The sequence below is a fragment of the Peromyscus maniculatus genome, chromosome 13, assembly GCF_049852395.1.
Source record: "Peromyscus maniculatus bairdii isolate BWxNUB_F1_BW_parent chromosome 13, HU_Pman_BW_mat_3.1, whole genome shotgun sequence".
Taxonomy (NCBI): Eukaryota; Metazoa; Chordata; class Mammalia; order Rodentia; family Cricetidae; genus Peromyscus; species Peromyscus maniculatus.
Window position 1 is genome coordinate 12018966 of NC_134864.1, and position 15439 is coordinate 12034404.

General features: G+C 46.8%; 1 protein-coding gene across 2 annotated transcripts; it reads right to left on the reverse strand.

Annotated features, from left to right (window-relative positions):
- Nucleotides 1-51: 51 nt before the first annotated feature.
- Dtymk (deoxythymidylate kinase) lies at nt 52-9937 on the reverse strand. 2 transcript variants are annotated; one of them, XM_006989581.4, is made up of 5 exons: nt 9570-9937; nt 8245-8353; nt 5786-5876; nt 1697-1894; nt 52-474 (listed from the first exon to the last, which is right to left on the reverse strand). In XM_006989581.4, the coding sequence occupies exons 1-5, from the start codon at nt 9697-9699 to the stop codon at nt 364-366; spliced, it is 639 nt and encodes a 212-aa protein (XP_006989643.1). In that variant the 5' UTR covers nt 9700-9937; the 3' UTR covers nt 52-363. The 2 variants fall into 2 exon arrangements, with proteins under 2 accessions (XP_006989643.1, XP_015863472.1); XM_016007986.3 differs by lacking the exons at nt 52-474; nt 5786-5876 and having other exon boundaries at nt 1699-1822; nt 9570-9837.
- Between the last annotated feature and the right edge of the window lie 5502 nt (nt 9938-15439).

Genomic DNA, 15439 nt, shown 5'->3' on the forward strand with positions numbered 1-15439 from the left:
TGAATAGTAGGCAGACCCATCTCTACAAATTCTTAGGGGAAGCCAGTGAGGTACATTTTCAGATAGATTTTTATTAGTTTCTGTAAAAAATGTGACTCCCAACTAACGGATGTTTTTTGTGACGTCAGTGAAACTGCCGAAAGTTACCACTAAAGTTCAGTATGGAAACAACACCTTTAGGATCAAGGAGTAGGCAAGGGAGATATTGCACAATGTGTTCATACCACCAAAATCTCAAGTTATGAGTGGAAGCTTGTAGGTTTCTTCTGCCAAGAAATAGCTCCTGCTGAACAGTGTTGAGTGTGAGCTTTCCACCAGTCTCCCAAGGGACCAGAGATTAGTATCTGCAGTGAACACTCTGGGTTACTTCCATAGCTCCTCCAGTGGTCTCTGTGCAGCGCTGCGGATGGCGTCCTCAGAGAGGACACGGATCTCTTCATGGACATCCTCAATGCTTTTGGAAGCATCAACCACCTATCCTCACATGGAGACAGCAGAAAGGATCATTACACCACCTTTCCTCTATTCCCAGTGCATGTGGTGACCTCAGGGACCCTTCACCCACAGCTTTCTTTGAACCTGGTGTTCTTAGCACACAGCAGCCTGCATACCCACCACATCCCAGGCACAGGGGATGCAGGATGCATTAGCTGCCTGCCCATCTTGCTCCTAAGCAGGCTAAGCAACTATCCTCCAGTTGACTAGTAAAAACAGGCTCCATGCCAGGCACAGTGACCCACCCTTTATAGTTCCAGCACTTGGGAGGCAGAGGCAGATGGATCTCTGAATTCAAGGCCAGCCTGGACTACATAGTTCCAGGATGGCCAGGGCTACGTAGAGAAACCCTGTCTCAAAAACAACCAAAAAACCAGCTCCACCTTTCTTGAGGGTGCTCAACACAGCTGCCCTGTTCCTTGCAGGACAGGCAGATTAGGTGCAAACCAGGGCAGTCAATAAATGTCAGCATCTCCAAGTCCCACCATCTGGAGGGGGTCTGGACAGGACCCTGGCTTCTGTAAGTCTGGCTCAAGACCTTTGGCAGCAAATGTTTGAAAAGCTTCCAGGAGTGTAGAAGGGTTATGAAAGGAATCCAACTACCGCACAAGGTATGACTACGTGCAGGAAAGCACCACAGGGGGTCACCTCCTAGAAGGGAGCACAGCAGCCCCACTGCAGTCACACGACCTTGTGACAGTACTACCTAAGAATAATCCAATTATAGACAGTACACTGCAGAGCCATTCCTAAGAGAAAGACCAGAGAATCAAGTGTGATGTAGCTTGCAAGACCACGTACTGAATGGCCAGGTTACATGGCTAAAGGCTTGTACAGGGAAAGATGCAGATATTTGCTGGGGCTCATCTTTGAGTCTAGTGGATACAGCCTATCTCATTCTTCATGAGGACTGTCTGTCTCAAACTCATCTGGTCCACCAGACAAAGCAGGAGTCTTAGGGTTTTGTAAAACTGGTATGATTAGATACCATACGGGGCTGGACGGATGCTCAGTGGTAGGTGAGCCCCTGGGTTCTGTAGCCAGCACTACTACTATCACCAAAAAGGCTGCTGGCAGAGAACCAGAATAGTCCCTGAGGTTTCATAGGTGGGCAACCAAAACACCACACCAGCTGTGCTGACGTCAGCAGAGGGGAGGCTACCGCACGGCTCCTCAGTGGCTGTCTGTAGCCAGGACTCACCTTCCAGTTCAGGTTTTTATCCTTCATGAGCTGCTGGAAACACAGCAGAACCTGCTCCTGGAAAGTCCCAGTCTCATAGCGCTCGAGACCAAACTCTCCCCGCGTGGCAGCATCCAGCAATTGTAACTGAAGGAACAGGATGAGGTCAGGTTTGGGAAGGCCCACGTCGGGTTGTTTGCACCAATCCAGGGAAAAATTCTGCCAACAGTTAGAGAAAGAGAACTGAGTAGGGTGTAATCTTTTGCTTCAAAGTGGGGCTGGGGGACCTGCTGGAAGTAAGAGTTAGCAGGATGGTATCACAGCTCTGTGCCCTGCAGTCTACTATGAACCTCATTTCAGAATAAGGCATGGCATATGTAGAGATCCTGGTGATACAGTCAACCCAGAAAGGCTGAGGTGGAAAGTAGCTCATTCCAGACAGGAACAGCAGCGCTCTGTGCCGTAAGCTTTCATCCGTATTCCTCCCGAGAAACACGGGAGGAAAACGAGCAATCCTGGTAGCCCACTGTATGCTTGACCGCCTACTGTATCTCATGTACACATCCCCACTTACTCATCAACTTGCTAAAAATGTCATTTCTGGAAGAAAAGTAGGGCTACAGGGGCCATCCTATCCCCCAGAAACACTATAAGCTCAAGAAGTAACCCAAAGACCCTCCCAACAGGGCCACAGTGTGCCAATCATCTGTCCTGGCTTCCTTAGACAAACAAAATACTTCACTGGAGAAGAACTCAACATATGTAAAAGAAACAACAGAATTTAAAAGGTTACCATCACTTGGCAATCTGTCATCCCCAAGGGCTATTATATGAAGACATTATCAGACCCCATCTGCTTCCTGAGAGGATCCAGCACTCTTAATAGAGAACCCAGAACTTCTGTTCTGTTTTACTTGTACAGAAGTACAAGGTAAAAACACGAAGCCAGGCCTGGTGATAGCACTTGCAAAGGGGCAGCAAGAAGACGGTTCAAGTTCCTCCTCGGCTACAGAGTTCCAAATCAAGCTGAGCTACAGAAGACCTTGTCTCAAAATCAAAACAAAACAAATGCAATTCCAGTACTTCGGAGCTAGAAGCAGGAGTTCGGTGTTATTATTGGCTATATAGTGGGCTCAAGGTCAGCCAAAAACTGTCTCAAAGAACCAAAGTAAAACAGTAAGGTTTGAGGGGGATGCTGGGCTGTGGTGGTGCACGCCTTTAGTCCCAGCACACAGGAGGCAGAAGCAGGGAGGTCTGAGTTCAAGGTCAACCTGGCTGGTCTACAGAGTGAGTTCCGGGACAGTCAGGGCTACACTGAGAAACTGTCTCAAAAAAAAAAAAAAAAAAAAAAAACCAGCAGCAACAAAAAATAAAGATTTGGGGGAGCTGGGCAAGCACATGCTTTACCCGAGTTACACTCTCCTACATGGAGAGATTGCTTAGCTGCTAAGAGCACTTACTGCTCTTCTAAAGGACCCACGTTCCCAGCACCCACATGGTGGCTAACAATTCCCCGTAACTCCAATCTCAGGGGATCTGACACCCTCTTCTGGCCTCTGTGGATGCAAGTGTATACATGCAGGCAAAATGCTCATACACATAAAGGAAAATGAATACATCTTTTAAACAAAACAAAACTCAAGAGTTACACCCTCAGCACTCAGAATATTTTAAACGAAATGCCAGAAAGAGATGTGGGAACTTACACATCAAAAGACGTAAGGGACTGGAGATATAGCTTAGTGGTAGAGCAATGGCTACCATGTGTGAGGAGGCCCTGGGTCCAAATTCCCAGCCAGAAAAAACTCCCAAAACCCACTTTGGCCAGTGAGATGGTTCAGCTTGTAAAGGCCTGCCCTTTCCACACAGCCTGATACCTGAGTTAAATCCCCAAAGCTCAGTGTAAGAAGAGAACCAGTTCTCCAAAGTGGGCCTCTGACCTATACATGTTTGCCATGGCACACATGCCCTGGCCTCCATCCTTACAAACAACAACAACAAATAAAAATAAGAAAGAGATGTAAGAGGCACATGAAGCATTGACCTTGGTCAGATTCTGGTTTAATAAAAATACAAGGCGGGCTGGAGAGATGGCTCAGAGGTTAAGAGCACCAACTGCACTTCCTGAGGTCCTGAGTTCAATTCCCAGCACCCACATGGTGGCTCACAACCATCTGTAATGAGATCTGGTGCCCTCTTCCGTATACATAATAAATAAATAAATCTTTAAAAAAAAAAATACAAGGCAATCAGCCAGCTCTTGAGAGCTGGGAATCATGAACACTGTATGTCTAGTGGCCGAGATCTGTGTTTAGGTGAGACTATACTTACAATGTAACTGTCTTGGGCTAGGAGTGGTGCCTCTCTCCTGGAATCTCAGCAAGGCTGAGACCCGAGGATTATAAGCCTGAGGCCATCACAATCTACCTAGTGAGTTCCTCTCAGTTTGGGCTACAAGAGACCCTGTCTCAAAAATAACAATCCCAGGTGTTGGAGAGATGGCTCAGGAGTTAAGGCATTGGCTGCTCTTCCAGAGGACCTGGATTCAATTTCCAGCATTCACATGGCAGCTCACAATGGTTTGTAATGCCAGTTCCAGGGGATCCAACACCCTCTTCTGGTCTCCATGAGCACCAGACATATATGCGGATAAAATACCCATATAGATAAAATTAAAAAACCCAGAGATAGGGAGGCAGAGACAGGTAGACAGGTGGATCTCTGTGAGTCTGAGGTCAGCCAGGTGTACATAGTGAATTCCAGACCTGCCCTGGCTACACAGTGAGACCCTGTCTCAAACAATCCTCCCCCTCACACCCCCAACACACACACACACACACACACACACACACACGGTTACATCTTAGATGTATAACAAAACATTTATTAAGAACTGGCAGGGCTGGAGAGATGGCTCAGAGGTTAAGAGCACTGCTTGTTCTTTCAAAAGTCCTGAGTTCAATCCCCAGCAACCATATGGTGGCTCACAACCATCTGTAATGAGATTTGGTGCCCTCTCCTGGCCTGCAGGGATATGTGCAGGCAGAACACTGTATACATAACAAATAAATAAATATTAAAAAAAAAAAAAAAACATAAAAAAAATTTAGAATTAGGGATTCACACTGAAATCCAAATTTTTGGTTCTATAAGAAAAAAAAAATCTAGAAACCCAGCACACTTGGGATTTGAAAAAATAAAATTAGGATATAAAAAAAAAGAACTGGCAAAGCCATCTGATACAGAGCAGAGGATTTGAGTGTCCCTGAAGCTGATGGTACTATGGGAGGTTTTCTGTTGCCAAATATCTGAGGTTTAAAAATTAAAAAGCACTGTCAGACATGGTGGGGCAGGCCTTTAATCTAGCATTTGAGGCAGAGGCAGATAGCTGGCTGATTCATGCTGAGTCTGGTCGACACAGTGAGTTCCTAGGCCAGCAAAGGCTACATAGTGTAGTGGGTAGCTATTCCAGCTTGGATCTGGAAGTTCCAACCCCCATTGAGACTCTGGCAACTGTCACGCCTACGAGGCGGGGCCAAGGGAGGCGCTGGAAACCCGAGACCTGGATGGGCAAGCGCTCTCTTTGTTCCTGGACCCTGGACGGTGGAGGTTGACTGAGCAGAGCTCCAGAGAACACCGCTGGACTGCAATACACCTTCCCCAGACCCTTCCTTTTAACTGCGTGGAGTGGCCTTAATAATTTCACCAATAACATAGTGAGACCTTGTCTGAAACAAACATAAATGGCAGAATAAATAGAGAAAAAAGGGCAGTGCAGCTACTACCATTACACACAGGAAGCCGTGGAGAGGGACTAGAGGGACCAGAGGAGGCGGCTCCAGTGTCCCAGTCATTCTCCATCTGGTCACAAAGCGAGGCAGTGCATGAGAGTCTAACACGACACTCTGTGAAAAACAACCTGCCGAGTACATTTCTTCATTGATAAAAAACTGTCTTGGGCTGGAGAGAGGGCTAAAGGCATGCCAGAGTCATCAGATTCCTCAGAGTAACTTGAACAGGTACTCACTGTGGTCGGTGACCCTGAAAATGAAGACAAGCAGATCAGGGCCCACACCTGGCGACCCGGAACAGACGCCACACACGACTCACCTCCTTGGCGCTAGTGAAGGCAACCCCGGAAAAGGCGTATCTATCCAAAACAAGGGTCACGCCCTGGTTCAACTTCGCCTTAATTAGTGGCCTGAAAAACAGAATGCTCTTGAGCGCTGGAACAGGTTTCCCAAACTACCCCAACTTGGAAATCCCGTACAACTAAATTACAGCAGGGCGATTTATAAACCTATTTACAAAGCTGTGCATCTTCTCTCTAGGTGATGCCAGTGGACACTTCCACCCTGCCCTGCTGAGGAAAAGGAGAACCAGCAAAGAGCGAAGGATGGCGGAGGGCACGGGGAGCCAGGTGAGGCTGATACTTGTGCCCAAGTCTGAACTGCCAAGTATAAGAGCAGACAAAATATCAAGGATGTTTTCCACCAAACATCACAGGCTCACGATCACTGCCAGTGTGCCAAACCTTAGACGTGTGAAGAGGAAGGGCTTAGCATGAGCAAAAAAAAAAAAAAAAAAAAAGCGTCACTGAAGACACAAAGGCAAAGTCAAGATTCATCTCACTCAGCACACCTCACAGGAGGCATTTAGTTTGGGGGTGTGGGGCGGGGGGGGGGGGGGGGGGGAGAAGGCTGAAATAGATCTCACTGTGTAGCCCAGGCTGTTCTAGAATCTGTTATGCAGCCTCAGCTGGCCTCCAGCTCTTGATCTTTAGGGCATGATGGCATAAACCTGGAATCCCAATGCCTGTGAGGCTAAAGCAGAGAATCCAAGCCAAACTAAACTATGTATACAGCAGGACCTTTAAGAGCTTTTGTTTAAGATTTGTTTGTTTTATGTTTGAGTGCTCTATCTGCATTTATGACTTTATGCCAGAGAGGGCACCAGATCTCATTACAGATGGTTGTGAGCCACCATGTGAGTGCTTAGAATTGAACTCAGGACCTCTGGAAGAGCAGTCAGTGCTCTTAACCTCTGGCTATCTCTCCAGCCCCAGAGTTTTTAATGTATGGAGCTAGAGTCAGTAATGTGAACATATAAAAAAGAAAAGAAAAAAATAATTAAGCCGAGTAGTGGTAACACATGCCTTTAATCTCAGCATTTGGGAGGCAGAGGCAGGTGGATCTCTGTTTGAAGCCAGTCTGATCTACAAAGAGTATTCTAGGACAGCCAGGGCTACACAGAGAACCCCTGTCTTGAAAAACAAAACAAAACAAAAAGGAAAAGAAAATCTAAACCCACCAGATCTTACACCCGTCTCAAATTAACATAGATAGACCCTAGACCTAAATATAAAATAGAAAACTTTAAAAAAAGAGAGAGGAGTGGCCTGGAGAGATGGCTCAGAGGTTAAAAGCACTGGCTGCTCTTCCAGAAGACCTGAGCTCAATTCCAAGCACCCACGTGGTGGCTCACAACCATTGATAATGAGATCTGGTGCCCTCTTCTGGCATGCAGGCAAACATGCAGGCAGAACACTGCATACATAATAAATAAATCTTTTTAAAGAAAATAAAAAAGGGAAGCCAAGAGGTTGTGGTGCACGCCTTTAATCCCCGTACTTGGGAGGCAGAGGCAGGCGGATCTCTGTGAGTTTGAGGCCAGCGTGGTCTACACAGTGAGTTCCAGGAGTAGTGGTGCAAAGCTACACAGAGAAACCTTGTCTCAAAAAACCAAAAAAAAAAAAAAAAAGAAAAGAAAAGAAAAGAAAAATCAAGAGAGAGAGAGAAAGCCTGGTTGCCCTTAGGTCGGACAACACCAAAGACCAAATCCATGCAAGGCCTGATACGCTAACCTCAGTAACATTAAGCTGTGCTGTGCAAGAGACTATTAAACAATACAATACAAGCCCCAGAATGGAGGAGAGAACGTATGAGAGGCATTTCTGACAGACGACTGACATGCTAAGGATGGGCCCTTACAGTGCAACCAAGAAAACAGCAGCCCTTGGAGGGCTGAGGTGGAAACGGCCTGGGCTGCAGAGTGAACCACTACCTCCAAAAGAAAAGAAAAAAAAAGCTGGGGCCTGGGGAGAGGGCTCTGTGGATGAACTGTTTGTCGTGTAACCATGAGCACTTGAGTCCGGTCCAGAACCCCAAATTAGTGAGCTCAAGGTTCAGGAAGAAACATTGTCTCAGCTGGGCATGAGAACAGTCTGGGCTACAAGGCAAGTTCCAGGATAATCAGGGCTGTTATACAGAGGAACTCTGTCTTGAAAAAACCTCTTAAAAAAGGAACTCTTGTCTCAGGGCTGGAGAGATGGCTCAGCAGTTAAACACTTCTTGCTCCGGGTTTCGTTCCAGCATCCATATGGCAGCTCACAACTGCCCCTAACTCTAGATATAGGGATCTGGCCTCCGTGGGCCACGGGCATGCATGAGGGGCACAAGCATCCATGTAGGCATTTATACTACACAAAAATGCACACATGTAAACCCGCTCAAGTGTTCACACACATGTCTGCATGTGTGACAAGTGGGGAGCAGAGAGTCAGTATTTACACTTGTTCCCAGCGGTTTGCAGAAAAGAGCAGGTGCACCGCGTGGTCCTCCAGTTCTGTTTTCTTTTCTAAGTAGGAATTCAGAAGCCTGCCGATTTCTGTGGATCTTTCTAGAAAGAGAAAATTACAAAGACTCCTTAAGTCGGGCTTTTCACCTACTAAATTATACTACAGTTTGCACTGATGTTTTCAACTTGTACTTATATCTAGCTCTAAACTTTATTAACCCTCTAGACAGGTTTGGACCATCTGTGAAAAAGTCAGAGGAGTTTCCCTGGGAGAAGGCATTAATGTGCAGAGACCATGTAAAGTCTTGATTTCAAAAGTCCTTGTAAGACTTTTGACTGGTTGGCTTATGTTATAATTTAAAAGTGGCGGGAAAGAGTCACACCATACAACAGAGCACAAAAGGGAGATTTATTGAGGGGAGGGGAGAGAAGAGGGCAGAGACCGGGGAGGAGAGCAAAGGAAGGGAAAGAGAAAAAGACGGGAGGTGGGCAAGGCCCGCCTTTTACAAGGAAACTTAGCAAATGCGCACACGAGGGGCACTGGGTGGCTGCAGCTGAAGATATATCCTGTCAGGACCCTAAAGGCAGGCCAGTACAGATGCCTAAACGCTAACAGCTTGAAGAGTCAAATATCCAACAAAGCAGTTTTCCATTTCCCAACCTACTTAACTTGTAGGATTAGGGTTGGTGTTCTAATGCACAGGGGTGAAGCCCAGAGGTCAACCTCGTTCCTTTTTTTTCTTTTTTTGGTTTTTCGAGACAGGGTTTCTCTTTGCGCCTTTCCTGGATAATGTTCCTTTTTTTCCAGAGCAATCTGCCTTGTGCTTTTTGGAGAGGGTCTTCACTGGGACCTGAAGCTCAATTCTGGCTCGACTGTCTGACCAGCAGGCCTCAGGAACAAGGAGCGAGCCTGTCTCCACCTCTCCAGCGCTGGGATTATAATCAACTATACTGGCTTTTTACATGGAAGGTTGAACTCTGTGTGCATTTTACCAACTAGATGTTGGATTGTACCAACATCTCCTCCAGCCCAGGGGCGGCACTGCCCACAGTGAGTTGGGCCCTCCCCACATCAATAGTCAACCGAGAAAAAGGTCTCACAGGCTTACCTGCAGGCCAGTCTGGTGGGGGCCATTTTCTCAATTGAGAGTCCCTCTTCCCAAATGACACTAGCTTGTGTCGAGGTGACATAAAACTAGCCAGCACACCCACGCACAGTAGTAAACAAGTGTTCTACTCAAGTTTTTACAAATACAAAAACAGATGCTCCCAAGAGTGAGAGAACTCTCAAGGCCCGCCCCCTCGCCCGCCTGCGCACCCGGGAAACGCAGCATCTCGGCTTGGTGGCCCGAGTCGCACAGTGCGGTCACCAGCCTGAGGCCCTGCGTGGTCTTGCCGGCACGGTCCACGCCCTCCAGCACGATGAGCGCCCCTCGCCGCGACGCCATCGCCACCGCCGGCCCGCACAGCTCCCGCCAAACTGCCAGGTTCCCGCCAATGTTGGATGCTGCAGGAGGCGGGAGCGCGCAGGTCTGCGGGCCGCACCGCCTCTTCCGGCTGGAAGCCGAATTCTGGAGCTTGCAGGGGGTGGGGGTGGGGGGGAACCGTTCCGGAACCGGTTCCGGACGTTGCGTAGCCCGTGGCCGGGGTCCCAGCCGCCTGCTGACCTCCCACTCGCGGAACTTCCGTTTGCAGCGCCCTGCGAGGAGGGCCAGTCTTACGGAGTGGGACTGTGCACGCTCCGGTCACGTGGAAACCCTACAACAGTAACGGAATCCAATTGTCATGCCCCTGAGCGCGCCGCTCCCGGGTTCCAAAAGTTTCTTATCTCGAGGAAAGAGCCATCTTACATTTTCCGCTCTGAAACGAGTAAAGATAACGAGCATCGGACTCCCAAGAGGTGCCGAGGCATCATCAACGCGCTCACGAATGTTTGTTGTCGTTTTAGTGTTACTGGGATTGTGTCGAAAACCCGAAGTTGGTGAAAGGAAATTGATTTATTTGCAGCGTTGGCCCGAACAGAAAAGTTCCCACTTTTTGCTTTGCTCCTAGTAGTGTTTTTATGGAAAAGATTAAAGCCAGGAAGGATATGTGTGCAGGAGGCAGGCAAATTTCTGTGAGTTTGAGGCCAGCTTGATCTACATAGCAAGTTCCAGGACAGGCAAGGCTGCATTTTTTAGGCCCAGTCGCAAATAAAACAAAACAATGGCATTCTAGAGGCTGAGGCAGAAGAGTCCCGAGTTGAAGGCTAGCCTGGGCTACGTTTCAATAAGACTGATCAAGGAAGTACTCAGTCGGTAGAGTGCTTGCCTAGCATGAATGAAGCCCTGGATTCCACACCCAGCACGAATAAACTGAATATAATGAGTGATATATCCTATAATCCCGGGCACGTGGGAGGTAGAGGCAGGATCAGAAATTCAAGGTCTGCAAACATCTGAACTGACACCTAGTCAAAGAAGGTACTCAGGATGACAGACATGCAAACATGCTCAACATAAACATTATTAGGAATCATAAATTTAAAAGAAGATAATTTCCCACCTCTTCTAGAGTAGCCAAAACCTACAATTCTGACCATAGAACGTGCTGGTAAGGATGTGGAGCAAAGGAAAGTCTAATGCTGATGAGAAGCAAAAACAACGTGTGGCCGCTTTGGGAGACAGCTTGGCTGTTTCTCAGGAAACTACTCTTCTCTTACTATATGGCCAACAGTTACTCAAATGAGTTGGAAACTATGTCTACAGAGAACCCTGCACACAAATGGTTGTATCAGTTCTAAATAGGGAAGCAACTAGGGTGTTCTCCAACAGATAAGCTGATAATTACACAGTGGAATTCTTTTCAAATAAAAAAGGAATGAGCTATCAAGTCATAATAGGACATGGGAGAACCCGAAGTGCGTAATGGTAAGTGAAGCCAGCCTGAAAAGACTGTAAACCCCGACTACATGGCACTCTGGGAAAAAGCAAAGCCACATCGATTCTAAAATGTTAATTGGTTACAAGAGTATGTGGGGATGCCCCATACTCTAGTAGACCAGAGGAATTTAAGGCAGTGAAATATTCTTCAGGATGCTGTATACTTAATATGTATTTGTCAGAAATATTAGACCCCACCAAGAGTGAACTTTATCGTCAACTATGGATTTTAGTTAATAATGTATCAATATTGTTTCGTTAACTATAACAAAGTTACCATAGGAATGCGGGGGGGGGGGGGGGGGGGGGGGGGAGTCTACAACTGAGGAAATTGTTAGAGAGCCCTCTGAGGAATATATGCTCAATTTTTCAGGAAACCCAAGACTACTTTAAAAAAGGGTTACTAGTGTTTAAAATGAGCTCCAGAACAGAGACATTTAAACAAAAAAGCGGGTACAGTGATGTCCTGTTTATTCTCTCATTAGGCATTAAATGTGTCCAGGAACAGCACCTTCTTCAAAGGTCAGGACCAGGACTCAAAGTGAAGACCATTGGTTTAGTATTTGGAGGGAGTGGGAAACATTTTAAATTTCTGTATAGTTTGAATTTTTTTATAGAATAAATGCTTCTAACATTTGAAAAATCCAATTAAAAAATGGGCTAAAGAGCTAAACAGAGAATTCTCAAAAGAAGACTCTCAAATGGCTGAAAGACATTTAAGGAAATGCTCATATCCCAGGCACTTGGGAGGTAGAGGCAGGATCAGAAATTCAAGGTCTTAGTCATCAGAGAAATGCAAATCAAAATGACTCTGAGATGCCACCTTACACCTGTCAGAATGGCTATAATCAAAAACACTAATGACAGTCTATGTTGGAGAGGATGTGGAGCAAAGGGAACACTCCTCCACTGTTGGTGGGAATGCAAACTTCTACAACCACTGTGGAAATCAGTATGGCAGTTGCTGTGGGATGGTCTGTATGTCAAATTACTCTGATTGGTCAATAAATAAAACACTGATTGGCCAGTGGCTAGGAAGGAAGTATAGGCAGGACTAACAGAGAGGACAAAAGAAAGAACAGGAAGGCAGAAGGAGTCACTGCCAGCCGCCGCCATGACAAACAGCATGTGAAGATGCTGGTAAGCCATGAGCCACGTGGCAAGGTATAGATTTATGGAAATGGATTAATTTAAGCTATAAGAACAGTTAGCAAGAAGCCTGCCACGGCCATACAGTTTGTAAGCAATATAAGTCTCTGTGTTTACTTGGTTGGGTCTGAGCGGCTGTGGGACTGGTGGGTGACAGAGATTTGTCCTGACTGTGGGCAAGGCAGAAAAACTCTAGTTACAGGCAGTTTCTCAGAAAATTGGGAATCAATCTACCTCAAGACCCAGCCATACCATTCTTGGGCATATACCCAAGGAATATTCAATCATACCACAGAGATACATGCTCAACTATGTTCATAGCGTCATTATTCGTAATAGCCAGAACTTGTAAATAACCTAGATGCCCATCAACTGAAGAATGGATTAAGAAAATGTGGCACATATACACAATGGAATACTACTCAGCAGAGAAAAACAATGACAGCATGAAATTTGCAGGCAAATGGACGGAACTAGAAAATATCATCCTGAGTGAGGTAACCCAAACCCAGAAGGACAAACATGGTATGTACTCACTCATAAGTGGATACTAGATATAAAGCAAAGGACAATCAGACTGTAGCTCACAACTCCAGGGAGGCTACATAGCAGGGGGGACCCTAGGATGACTGTGGCTTATAATAAGTTTTGGTTTTGCTCAATCACTGGGCAAGCCTCAGTGAAACATTTCACTATTAGGATAAGAATTTGTACTGCATCAAGCTGATAATAAAAAAATAAAAATAAAAAACAACAAAATAAATAAATGTCTGTATAGTTTGAATTTTTTTTATAGAATAAATGCTTCTGAGGCTGGGAATATAATCACTTGGTAGAATGCTTACGAATTTCAAACCCAGACATCAAGTAAACTGGGCATGGTAGCGCACCCCTGTAATAGTAGCACTTGGGAGGTGGAGGCTGGGGGGATCAGCTCAAGGTCATCTTCAGCCACATATGCAGATTGAGGGCAACCTGGGCTACATGTCCCCAAAAATTACATTTCAAGTAATGAGGACTGTGGGCCAGGCAGTGTGGTGGCACACGCTCTTAGTTCCAGCACTGGGGAGGCACAGGCAGCTAATCTCTGAGTTCAAGGCCAGTTTAGTCTACTTAGCAAGTTTGATGACAGCCAGAGCTACATAATAGGGAGACCCTGTCTCAGAAAACCCAAAAGAAGAAAATACAATAATAATAATAATAATAATAATAATAATAATAATAATAAAAACCCCTCCCAGGTGGTAATGGCACACACCTTGGAGCCTAGCACTCGGGAGGTAGAGCCAGGCAGATCTCTGTGAGTTTGAGGCCAGCCTGGTCTACAGAGAGAGATCCAGGACAGGCATCAAGACTACACAGAGAAACCCTGTCGCGGAAAACCAAACCAAACCAAAACCCAAAAAACCTGCTTTTGGGGGGCTGAAGCGATGGCTCAGAATTTAAAAGCATTTGCTGCTCTTGGTTCAGTTCTCAGTACCCACATGGTGGCTCACAACTCTAGTTTCAGGAATCTGAGGCCCTCCTAGGGCTTTCTTGGGCACCAGGCCGGAACTTAACGCACATCTATACATGCATGAAAAACCCTCATACACGTTAAAAAAAAAATCTAAAAATGATACAACCAATCATCTCAGGGGTGGAGGATGTGAGGGGTTGTTCCGGCACTGTTTCTGTAGCCCAAGCTGTTCCTTGGCCCTGGAGCTTTCAGGACCGGCATCCCTTACTTCTGGCCTGTGTGAAGTGACAGAGTAGAAGCAGGATTTCGCCCATGAAACTTTGCTGGAGATATTTTCCTAATCTTAGTAGGTTCAGTGAAGCAGAGAGATCTGTGGTGACTGGGATGCGTGTCCACGGTAACACTGAATAAGGTTCGGACACAGAGGAAACACATTTCAATCCCACTGTTGTGCCCTGGTCTCCAGGACCCCTGAAAGACCACTATGGAGACCGAACCCCAAAAGTAAAAGCAAAGACCCTTTATTTCAAGCTCAGGATTGGCTGACACTTGAGGGTGTAGGTGGGTGCTGTGCTGGGAACGTTTGGAATGTCAGTTCCCCCTTAGATGCAGGCCCTCCCTGGGTGGGGTCAGCTCATGGCCTTTTCTGGATCCCGGAGCTGCCTGCCAGCAAGCCTGTCCCAGATGCTGTGTCTGGGTCTCCAGGCCTGTCATGGCGGCTGTGTGGTCAAGCTACCCTGGGTCCTGCAGATCCACCATCTGACATATTTAAGTAGGACAAACCCCCTTTTGTTTGTTTTTAGAGTCAGGGTTTCTCTGTGTGGCCGTGGTTGTCCTGGTGTTATGCCCAGATCTCGGGGACCCCCAAAAGACCACCATGGAGACCGAATCCCACATGTAAAAGCAAAGAGCCTTTATTTCAAGTTCCAGAGCTTGGTCCCTCTATCCAACACAGCGGTGAGAGCAGAGAACCCTGAGCTCAGGTCGGGCAGAGTTTTTATCACAGCAGAGGTTGGGGTGAGGGGATTTCCAGGGTCCACGACCCTGATTGGCTGACAATTGTCTAGGGTTATCTGTAAAACAAGCAAACAACAACAAAAAAAAAAATTGGTGAGTGCTAGACTCAAGGACATCTGCCACCTTATCCAATGGCTGGAATGTTTGGAGTGTCAGGTACTTCCTCACCCCTGGGTGGATCTCTGGGTGGCATCAGCTTAAGGCTTTTCCTGGATCTGGGTGTTGCCTGCCAGTAAGCCTGTCCCAGAAGCTTTGTCTAGGCCCCTAAGCCTGTCATGGCTGCTGTGTGGTCAAGCTATTTTGGGGCTCCCCTTCACGCTGGAACTGACCCTGTAGACCAGATTAGCTTCAAACTCAGAGATCTGGCCGCCTCTGCTGTGCTGGGATTAAGGCAGGAGCCACCACTGCTCCGCTAATTCCCCCCCCACTTCTTTTTTTTGAGGATGTCTCCCTAGTCTGGGCGGGCATGGAACAGGCTACATAGGTGAGGGCAGGCCTTGAACTCATGGAGATACACACCTGCTTCTGCCTCTGAGTGTTGGGTTTAAAGGCACCTGCCACCACGCCCTGCTTTTCCAGGTATTTTTTCTGCTGGCATCTAGACATGCATGGCTTCATCAAGTGCGGGTCAAGACACGCAGG